The following is an 11,266-nucleotide window of genomic DNA, read 5'->3' as shown; positions in this document are numbered from 1 at the left end:
AAAAAAAAAAAAAAAAAGATATGGTCATGTGATGTTTAACAACAGGGATATATCTGAGCAATGTTGTTAGGTGATTTCTCATTGTGCAAACATCCCAGACTACTTACACAAAGCAACACGGTATACAACTACCCACCTTGGCTCTACAGTGTCACTACCCTGAGTACCGGAGGCAATGTAACACAAGGGTAAGTGTTTGTGCATCTAAATAGGTTTGTTTCTACCAGCATCATCACAGGCATGTAAGTAACTGCTGTGCTACAGTGTTATAATAGCTACAAAGACATCAGTGTAGGACGGGAATATTTCAACTCAGTTACAGTCTCATGAGGACCATGGCTGGATATTTGGCCCGCTGTTGACGGAAACATCACTATGTATAAATTTAGAAGCAGTCACGGGAGATGCTACGGGTATGAAACTAAGTCTCGATGGCCATCTCAGGGCTAGGAATTTTGGGGGTGTGCTGTGTGTACATTTGGGAAAATGTGGAAATGTGAGTCAAGCCCCTGATGTGAGGACAGATGCCTGGATGGACAGAGGGACTGGACAGTGTGGCATGGGCAGCAGGTGCTTCGTGACTGCTTCTGAATGGCAGAGGCAGGAAGGGGGGATGGGCCAAGATAGGCAGTGAAGTCCAGCAAAGAAGGGCAGCTGTGGGTGCGTTCAGAGTTTGGAAGATGTGCTAGCACAGTCTGGATCCTGTGGCAACGAGGCCAGCTCCGCCCTGGTGCCCCACATCATGGGACCATGTCCTACAGCTACGGTAGGCCCTGCTGTCCAGGATACACTGAGCTCTGAGCCCCCATCATGAGCCTAACTGAGCAAAAGACCCAAGCAGTAACCACAGAGGACTCGGAGTGGGTACCGTGACCCTGGACACACCCATGACCCACTGAAGTCCCATTCCCTCATGCAAAGCCACATCTCCCTGCTGGTGCCGGGACCGCCTCAGCTTGGGCCTGAAGTGCCAGAGGGAGATGGAGATCCAGGAGTTGGCCACATAAACAGGGTGGTTCCAGCCACTTGGGCCCAGGCGTGGTGTGGGAAGCACGCTGCAGCTGAACTGGGCCCTCTTGCCGTACTACTCAGGCAATTGTGTGAAGAGGGGATTCTGTCTGTCACTCTGTGCACTGTGCTGACTTCCCAGCCCCAGCTGCAGCTGAGGTTATCAGCTCCAGGCCTCCTTGCAAGGGCCTTTGTGTTCTCTGCGGCTCCGTCTCATAGCTTCAGCCCTGGAACACTCAGCAGTGCCTGCCTTCTGGGCGGCTTCCTCCAGGGATGGGCCATTTGGTGTCCCAGACACCTTCAGGAGGGTACCGGGGGACCCTTCTGTGCGTTGGTGTAGTTCCTCCTCCGAGAAGGGATGACTGGGGGAAGGGTGAGGGCTTCCCAGCATGTGGCAGAGACTCGCCCCAGGAATGCTGATGCATGGGTAAGGGGGGGTGGTCTCTGTCTCTCATGCTGTTTTTCTTTCTTTTTTTTGGATGACTGGGGGAAGGGTGAGGGCTTCCCAGCATGTGGCAGAGACTCGCCCCAGGAATGCTGACGCATGGGTAAGGGGGGGTGGTCTCTGTCTCTCATGCTGTTTTAATTTGCACTTCTTTGATGAGTAGTAAAATCGAGTACTTTATTGGCCAAATGTTTACTGACTGTTTCCTCTTCTGTGAATGGCCAGCTCCTGCCTTGTCATTCACTGAGAGACATCTTCATTCATCTTCTTTCCCTATGAGAACCTTCTCACGTGGACGAGGCATGACATTCTGTCATATTTTCTGCACGCAGTGAGGGCCTCTCATTTCCTCCTCTGGTGGTGGTGGTGGTAGGGTCGGCCCAGCAAGCTTCTGGGCCCCAGGGCCGCCTCCCTCCCCAGGCCAGCCACGAACCTACCACTGGTCGGGAGGTAAGACAGCCCCTCCTTCCCAACCGCAGGACTCTGAAGACCCCTCAAAGTAGCTAAGGCCAAGCTTCTTCAGATCACACTGGGAGTCTCCCCAGCCACTGGTGCTGCCCCAGAATGGCCTGGATACCACGACTGCCCAGCCAGTCCTGCCCAAGGGGAGGTCTGAAGGCTGCAGGCCAAAGCCACCCAGAGGGCAGCCTTCAGTCAATGCTACCTTCTCTGTTGGACACGGGTATGTAGACAGCAGGCCGTGTGCAGTACCACAAGCCTCTCCCGTCCGTGATGGGAAAACAAGCGTACCCTCTGATTTCACGCCCGCCTAGGACACATGTTCCCACCAGGAAAGGGCAATCCGTGGAACGAAGTGAGATTTAAATCCCAGCAGGAGTGGGCAGGGTGAGTGAGAGGAGCTGTGATCAGATGGATCCAGCAGCAAAGGCACAAGGGAAGCAACCAGAAGCACCAGGCCAGGAGGTGAGGGCCTGCATGAGTGATGTTCTCCGTGGCCACCCTGCGAGGCAGGCAGAGCTTCACACGGGCCTGTCGGGGCGGCCTAGATGACCGTCGCAAAGGGTATGGGGCCCCTAGTGTCAGCCACACCCACGAGGCTGGGCCTGTTACTTGTCTACCCCAGCATGATACTTGGGACCAGGCACAGAGGGGCTCAGATCTTTGTAGCCAGGAGCCAGATGTTTAAGGTTCTTTATGAGCTATGTACCCAGTCCCTTCTTTCGATTTTTTTTTTTTGGTACCGGGGATCGAACTTAGGACCTTTCACTTTCGAGGCAGACATCACCACTGAGCTTAATCCCCGACCCCTTCCTCTCCCATTCCACGTTCATTTTTGCTTGAATGGCCCCTTCTCAACGAGCCCCAGCCCCCACCTACAGCCGTGAGGGTCCCCAGGGGCAGGGACCTAAGGTCCCTAGTAGGCTTGGCCCGGGGAGAAGAGCGGCTCTGCAGACCAGACCGTGTCTCTGCTTCGAAATGCCCATCAGCTCCTGCCCAGTGTCCAAGTGTCCAGATACCCATCACGGGCCATCAGCTGAACACAGATGAACGGGGAAGGCTGCCATGTAAATGCAAGCAAGCAGTCCTAGAAGAGACAGGAGCAGCAGCTACTGTGTGCTCCTGGGCACCGAGGGCCCCATCCCGGCCTCCTTGGGTCTCCCACGGGCCAGGGGACATGCCGCGTGGGATAAAGTGTACCTGGGACGGCTCGGGTGGCAGCCTCCACAGGGCGGCCAGGGAAGTGGGAAGCCAAGCTCCAGGGCCCAAGAACCTGGGCTCGCTGGCTGCCCTCAGTTTCAGAGGCTCAGAAGTGGGTTAAACACACAGGCTGATGGGTAGCACCAAGGTGGTCTAAGACAAAGCCTGGAGAAGAGTAAATGACCTCAGCACCTGGGGATAAGAACTGATCTCACCAGCACTCAAAGGAGGCTCCTCAGGCAGGCCCCACTGCCCTCCCCAGCACTCAGGATGGCAGCAGCAACAGCAAGAACAGTGGACATCAGGGCTGCGGGCCTCACGGGCGCGGTGAGGCACCTCCTCTGCATGCTGCCCTTCTCGGACTCACGCAGTTCTGGGACCGATGCACCAAAGCCATCCTCATCTTCCCAAGACAGACGAGAATCGTTTAGAGAGGCCTCGAATGCCAAGAGGAGGCACATGACAGTCTCAGCTTCGGGTTCCTTCTGTAAAACCAAATCTAAGCTCAACTAGAGCTTAGTCATGTCTATGCTGAGGATGTCTGCTGAGATACCTATCTTGGTGCGGGTTCCAGACGGTGGTGGATTCAGGCCACAACTGGTTAATTTGCTGGCAAATCCAAGCCCGGGGCAGCCTGGGCAGGCTGACTGTCTTCACTCAGCGCTGTAATCGGCACATCTGCAGACAGGAAATCCTCCTCGCTGAAGTTCCCAGTCTATTATCTGAGACACCTGGTGTGGGCGGGTGATTCAGAGACAAACAATGAGGGGGCCCCCTGCACAGCAATTAACTGCTTTAACTGCTAATGTGTTTAATCCACCACGTGGAGATCAAGGCTGTGCGGAGGAAGAGGCTTCGGCCCCTCAGTTTCCAGGCTACGGCACCCACTTCACGACGGCAGCATCCACTGGCTTTGCCGGCTGGAGGACATAGACAGCCTGGCAGATCCGTGGTCTGAGGCAGGCTCCTTCTCTGTGTGTCCATGGTGGCAAGAAGAGCATCCTTTCTTTTCTGTTTGTTTGTTTGTTGTTGTTGTTTTTTCCAGTACCAGGGATCGAACCCAGGACCTTGTTTGTACCTGCGAGTCAGGCATGGTGCCACCGAGCTAAATCGCCAGCCCGCCTCCCTTTTCTGTTTTTAAATGCCCGTCAAAGCTCAAAGTGCAGCTCATCCAGAGTCAGCACTAAATGTCTGAGGTGAGAGTCACCGTCCAAACAGATGTCAGTGGTGCCAGCCATGTTCCCCGCCAGGGCGTTACATTTTAACCTCCTGGAGCAGATAGATGATCCTTTATTGCAAGTAGAAATAATGCTTGGTTAAAGGCTTATCGGTACAAACCAGCAGAAAATCTTCCCCGTTCTTCAGCTGGGAAGTGGCTCCTGCATGTTTACAAAACGAGGCTCGTAGGGAGCAGCGAAGTCAGCACATGCCTGCACCACCCCCACAGCCTCCTGGAAGGCGTGCCAGAAACCCGGCCTCTGCAGCCCTCGGGAAGCAAGGTCAGAGGCCAAGGGCTGCAGAAAGCGTCCACCCCCAGCATCAATCAAGCCGGGCAGACCGTCTAGGGGGTGCTCTTTTGGAAATACAGACTACAGAGCAGACTCCCAGCAGGAGAGGGCGGGTGTGTGTACCCTGGCGGCTCTGCCAGGCAGGGGCCTTTCTCCTGCCAGAGGACCAGTGCCTAGAAGCTGAGAGAACCCGGGGATTCCCAAAGGCGCGGCCCCTGGCTCCACACTCCCGCCGCCGCTGAGGGCATTGGCTGCAGGGCCCACCCCTCGGTCCACAGGTGAGACGAGGGCTGTGTGTGCCCGTCAAGGGGCAAGGGCAAGCCCAGGGGAGCAGTTACTCGGAAGGAAGCAGGCCACCTCTCCATTTAGAATGGGGTTTAAGATAAACATCAGTACACTTCTGGGTCCGAAAGGTTGCTTTCTCTTTCACACCACTCATAATGAATTTACTTAAAATTTATTTTGACAGTTTGCCCGAGAACATTTTCTTTGGTAACTGGTCAACTTCGGGTAGAGAAGCACCAAATTCACTCCGGGGCACTTCAGAACTCGCACATCCAAACTGCTTTCTGAGGCTGGGGATCTGACTTCATTTCGATCTCCATATATTCTGAGAAACCCAGGAGAAAAGGGTGTTTTTCTGTACTGGGTCTTTCTTTGTCTTTCCGAAGTGCGCTGCTCCGTGTAAAGCCTCGCTGCTCCCCTTGGACCCCCAGCCTGGGGTTACCGCCGTCGGAGGAATGCTGACGGCACAGCCTACCGAGGCAACTCGGTAAGCACGCGCTTCCCTGGGTGCAGCGAGGTGAGGCTTCCGAGGGTGACCCAGGTTCTGACCCCAACTCACGTCAGGGAGACCCAGACAAAGCTCAGGACAAAGACTTCAGAGAACCAAACTACGGGAAGGAAGCAACACCTCAACTGTTCCTACTGTCAAGGTGCAAGGACACAGGGCAGCTGTCAAACCGCAAGGTAAATCTAAAAGGTGCCGGTATGCGGGTGGGCGGGGCTGTGTGCACAGAGATGCTACCCCCCCCCCCGTGCTAAGGATGAAACACAGGGCCTCATACGTGCTAGCTAAGTGCTCTGCCACTGAGCCACACCCCTCGCTCCTGTGTTGCTTTTTCATTAAAAACAGCTACTTCGTGGTCACGTTCCAACAGCACTATTTGCAACGGTCAGAAGGTGAAAGCGACCCAAGTGTCCATCCGCAGATGAATGGATACACAAAATCTTCCAGCCTTAAAAGGGACAGTCTGACATCGGAAAAATTTTGAGGACATTATGCTAAGAGAAAGAGGCCAGGAACAAAATGACAAATGCCACATGATTCCATTTCTGTGCCGTACCAAGAGACATCAAATTCACCGAGACAGAAAATAGAATGGTGAGCCAGGGCTTTAGCTCAGTGGTGCCGCTACCCACCTTCCAAGTGCAAGGTCCTGAGTTCGATCCCTGGCACCAAAATCAAAACTTAAAAATAAAAACAAAACTAAAAAAAAAAAAAAAAAAAAAAAGAAAGAAAGAAAACAGAATGGCAGTGGTCAAGGTCCAAGGGAGGCAGGAATGAGAGGTCGTGTTTAGATGAGGACCGAGTTTCAGTGTGAGGTGATGAAAGAGCTGGAGATGGGTGGTAGAGGTCGTTGTACAACGTAAATGCACTAACGCCACTGTGCCGGACACCTAGCAGCTAAAACAGCGAACGGGCCGGGGTACAGCTCAGTGGTAAAGCACCTGCCTACCCTCAGGTTCAGTCCTAGTACCACTCTCCCCATCCAAAAAGTGAACTTCGGGCCAGGGATTTAGCTCAGTGGTTCCAGCACCTGCCTCACAAGCTCGAGAAGCTGAGTTCGATCCCCGGTACCAAAACAAACAAACAAACAAACATCAAAAAGTGAATTTTATGTTATAAATGCAACATAAGTCACCACAATTTTAAAAACTTAAAATATGTATCATTTTTGTGTCAAAAGCAACTAACTTGCTAGGCACAGTACTTCATGTCTGTAATACCAGCTACTAGGAGGCTGACACAAGAGGATTTCAAGTTTGAGCCCAGCCTGGGAAATTTGGTGAGAACTTGTTTCAAAATAAAAAAATAAAAAGGGCTGGACCTATAGCTCAGTGGTACAAAACTGCTGGGTTCAATCTCCAGCACCACCAAAACACAAAACTAGTTTAAATCTGGGCATGGTGGCACACACCTGTAATCTCAGCACTCAGGAGGCTGAAGCAGGAGGATCACCAAGAGTTCAAGCCAAATCTGGGCTACACAGTGGGTTCAAGGAAAACCAGGACTACACAATGAAGCCCTGTCTTTAAAAAAATAGTTTGAATTTATGATGCAAAAATTCTAATTTGTTAAGGAAAAAAATCAAGTCTTAAACTTCATAGGAAACATACAGGATCTCCACACCAAAACCTGAACAAATAATCTACCCAAGTCCATGGAAGTCAGGAATGCACTAGTCTTTCCTAATGACGACGTACAGCTGACACTATCTGGGTCTCTGGTCTGTGCTTTCAGAACATCACATAACAGTAGAAAAAGAAACAGAGGTACATCCATTTCACCCCAGAAAGAATGGCTGCTATCAAAAAATCAACCAAGGGCCGGGGATTTAGCTCAGCAGTTCGGTGGCCTGCCTTGTAAGTGCACAAGGACCCGAGTTCAATCCCCGATACAAAAAAAAAAAAAAAAAACAACCAATAACAAACATTGGCGGGGCTGTGGGGAGAAAGGAACCCTTCTCCACTGTTGGTGGGAGTGCAGACTGGTGCAACCCCTATGGAAATCAATATGGAGATACCTCAGAGAGCTGGGACTAGAGGTTCCATTTGACCCAGCCATAGCTCTGCTGGGTATCTTTCCAAAAGAATTACAAGAATCATACCACAGTTATAGATACACACCCATGTTTACAGCGGCACGGTTAGTAATAGCTACAACTTGGAAACAGCCCAATTGCCCATCAACGGGAGACTGGGTAAAGATGTGGTTTTTCTATAAAACAGAGTACTACTCAGCCATAAAGAATGAGAAACTAGAGACATTCATAGGAAAATGGATGCATATTGAGGCCATACTCTTAAGTGAAATAAATAAGACACACATGTATAAATACTGAATAGTTTCTCTGTCGTGAAAAACTAAAAGTGTAAATAAGATCCAAATTGTATAACTGACAATGTGAAATAGGAAGAAAAGGGCTAAAAGTGTAGGGGAAGTGGGAAGGGGAAGGGAAAAGAAAAAATATGACAAAAGGAAAAAATGGAAATAAAGTCTTTGTAAATAGGGGAGGGGACGGGGCGAAGGGAGGGCAGGGACAAGGGGAAAAAATGAGAACCAAGACCTGTCATGTAAAGGCACAAGATCCCAATGATGAATGTAACTGTACTGTATACCTAAAATGAACCAATAAACTCAATGAGAAAAAAGAAGAAAAAACAGAAACAGAGGTACAGTGTGCTGGGACACCCAGGCTGGGAGGTGAAAGGGCTGTGTGCTCCGCCCTCCTGGCCCAGAAGGCCCCAGGCTGTAGATGGAGGCACTGTCCCCATGGCCTTCGCAACAGCCCTTGAGGTACACCAGGTGGCAGCCAACCTGTCACCCAGCAGAACTGGTGGGTGGGGGTCCTGTTCCAAGAGAACCGAGTTCCGGCTCCACCAGGGGACCAGAGATGGCCCTTACCTATGGCCCATAGGACTGTGTCAAAAGTGCCCGTGTCCTCTTTGCCGGAGATGCCATCCTTCCAGGTGACCTGGAGCCGACCGTCCGGGAGCTTCCTGACGTGGGAGGGGGCACAGCCTCTCAGGAACCTGGTGCCGTGAGACTCCATGTGCTCTGTGACCAAAGCAGACATTTGCTGCAAAGCACAAGAGGGCGCACCGTGAGGACAAAGCGACAGTGAGAACGTCACTACCGATGCCGGCCCCGGGGGAAAGGGCCCCTCCCCACCTGGCTCTCGAAGGCCCTGCTGAGGGCTGAAGAGGGGCCTACTCACAGGAGAATGTGGGGCACCCACCCACCACCCCACCTCCAGGTCCTCTTGCTCTTTGGACCCCAGATGCTGAGCTCTTCGGTCAGGAGGTGCTCGGTCTGCAGGCTTTTCTCTAGACTCCAATGACCGAGAAGCACGCACACCTAGTAACTCTGCCCAGGCCCACAGCGACGGCTTTTCTTCTCCCCACCCAGCCGCAGAGAGCGGGACCAGTTTGCCTTTGTTGCCATCAGGGAGCTGAGAACGCCAACGTAAGACCCTGCTCCCTGAGAAGTGCAGGAGCATCAGGCAAGGGCACCGACTGGGAGGCCAAAGGCGTGTGTGCCCCTCCCTCGGGTCATGGCCTAGAAGGCCCCAGGCTGCAGATGGAGGCCAAGCTTACCAGGACGCTGTGGTGGGGGGCATCACAGAGGGGCAAGTCTCTCACCTGCTCCTCCCTGCCTGGAGCTGGGCTCAGCGTGGAGGGAGAAGGGAGTCTCTGAGGTGGAGGAGAGTCCTCCACAGGGGGACACACGCCCACCACATATGACGGGACAGCCAGTGTCCCTGCGGCCTGGCAGGGGCACATCTGTGCAGCTGTGTGCACACCCCACTGACCAGCCTTCCTTTTAGGCGCCCACAAGTGCACTTTCATGTTTGCTGAAAACGTCCTCCTCCAACTCAGAGTCTGCTTGAGGCACGAGACCGCCTTCCCAGCCCACACCTCTACCTGCCCGGTGACAGGTGGGTGGAAGGAAGCCCAGCCCTCTGGGAGGGCAGCCGCACAGGGTGGGAGCTGGAGCCGCCGGCCTACCTGGTCGAAGCCTCGGAGGGGAATGCTGCGCATCATGACGGTGGCGTCCAGGCCGATTCCCGTGAGGAAGCCAGCACACTCCAGGGCTACGTCTGCAGGTGACGGGCTAAGGAGCGCTCACAGATCGTGGTTTTGGAAGCAAAGAAGCAGGCCCCCAGGGCCTCACTCCAGCTGCCCACACCCACCGATCCGGTCAGCCCCAGCAGAGACTCCTGACACGAGCTGCAGGTCGCCCACACCCCAGGTCTCATGCGCACAGCCTGGGGACTAGGGGCTCTTCCAGCCCAGGCTTTGAGCCCTCTCAACAGCATCGTGGACCAGCCTGGCGGGTGTCTCTGCAGTGCTCTCATCCTGGCTCTGGAGTTTAATCTCTACCTCCAAGGCTGCACCCGCATCCTGGTTGAGTCACAGCACAACCAACAGCTGGGCTGGGGGGAAGAAAATCCCCATGGATAGAAGACACAAAACTGCCACCCAAGACCTGCGCTCACAGGGGATGGGCGGCTCCGGGGCTTTCATCTCCCCTCAGATGTCCTCTGTCCTGACCCTGGGCCCCCGGACTCCTCTCTTAACCCTGATGGTTTGACCGCTCCTTCTGAAGGAACGAGACAGGAGCCGACAGCTCTCCAGGGAGATCACTTGTCTGCTTCACGGCCATGCCCAGCTGCTCCCACTGGCTGGCTGTCTCGGTGTGTGGCTCAGGAAGACCTTCCGGGAAGCCCTGGCCACAGGGGTCGGCATCCAACTGTCCCCTGGGCACAGGCCCTCTGCCCCCAAAAGCTCAGCGAGCCTAATGCAAGGAAGCAAAGGGCCCAGCAAGAGAGAGTGCTGTCAGGAAGGACTCTAGGGAACACAAGTCCATGGCACAGGAGAGTTACTGCACACTAGCGAAGGATACAGCTGGCCCCAACCACCAACCTGCAGAGAAACAGAGAGCGCACGGAGTAGGTGGGTGCGTAGCCCACACGGGCACACAACTGTCACCCCAAGGGTGGGACACGGAAGCACTCAGCTAATGAGCACCGAGGCTGGCTGTTCAAACAGGTCATCCCAAGATACAAAGCGCACTTCCCAGAGGCCACAGTTGTGAAATACAACACGACAAACAGTATTATGGAACTGGTAAATTGCCTGGTGGTGAAGGGCATGTGGTTAGTGACAAATGGCACCTGTCCCAAGACAGGCACTGGGCAGCTCCAGGATTTGCCAGATGCGGGGAGAAATGCCTATTAGGAGAAGCCCAAGGTTTTCTTTCTGTCCCGAATGAGTTTTGCCTTGAGGCCCTCTGGGCCTCCTAAAGCCAGCACAGAAGCAGGGCAATCGTTTGCAGGATGGTGAGGGAACAAGGTGGGGCAGGACACAGGTTTCCTTGGGGAAGCACATTCTGTGAGCACAACACCGTGAGACCACAGAAAAGCAGGGTGGAAACCCCGAGCATCCTGTCTAGCTCCAGAGCGGGACCTGGCACCAGAAGAGTCAGCAACCTCAGCAATAACTGAGGGCACAGGGCGGGGGACACAGGACGCTGAGACTCACTAGGAATATCTGCTCTAAAAGTTTTTGATTTGTTGTTTGTGGTAGGAGTATTGAACCCAGGGTCTTGCACTTTCTAAGCAAGTGCTCTGCCCCTCAGCTACCTTCCCAACCCACTCCTAGTAGTATAAATCCTTCCCTGCGGCCAAACCTGCAGTCTGTACACTGACACACAGGTACAGTCACAGGCACACACGCATGTGCACTTACATCGCACCACGGTGTACACACAGTGCACACGCAGATGCGCGCACAATGTGCAGCGCACACTCACGTGCAGTCCTATCGCTTCTGTGCACACGTGCACTCTCACATACACCAC

The 11,266-nt window shown here is 53.6% G+C and overlaps 1 protein-coding gene and 1 long non-coding RNA gene across 2 annotated transcripts in view; one reads left to right on the top strand and one right to left on the bottom strand.

Annotated features, from left to right (window-relative positions):
• The window catches only part of Txnrd2 (thioredoxin reductase 2), a 45,362-nt gene that overhangs the window by 13,929 nt on the left and 20,167 nt on the right, over positions 1-11,266 (bottom strand). Inside the window, exons 8-10 of the mRNA XM_033758694.1 lie at positions 10,310-10,329; positions 9,412-9,503; positions 8,309-8,483 (exon numbers count right to left, since the gene is read on the bottom strand). Of these exons, the coding sequence (XP_033614585.1) occupies positions 8,309-8,483; positions 9,412-9,503; positions 10,310-10,329 (287 nt within the window). The remainder of the gene's footprint in view (positions 1-8,308; positions 8,484-9,411; positions 9,504-10,309; positions 10,330-11,266) is intronic.
• On the top strand, positions 4,620-6,046 carry LOC104859842. Its single transcript, XR_779497.2, has 3 exons — positions 4,620-4,898; positions 5,292-5,589; positions 5,756-6,046. It is a non-coding gene; the product is annotated as an uncharacterized LOC104859842 (long non-coding RNA).

The sequence above is a fragment of the Fukomys damarensis genome, unplaced genomic scaffold, assembly GCF_012274545.1.
Source record: "Fukomys damarensis isolate Sample0158 unplaced genomic scaffold, DMR_v1.0_HiC HiC_scaffold_34, whole genome shotgun sequence".
In the NCBI taxonomy this organism is placed as follows: Eukaryota; Metazoa; Chordata; class Mammalia; order Rodentia; family Bathyergidae; genus Fukomys; species Fukomys damarensis.
The sequence above is the reverse complement of the archived record's forward strand: the minus strand, read 5'-3'. Positions and strand labels throughout refer to the sequence as shown.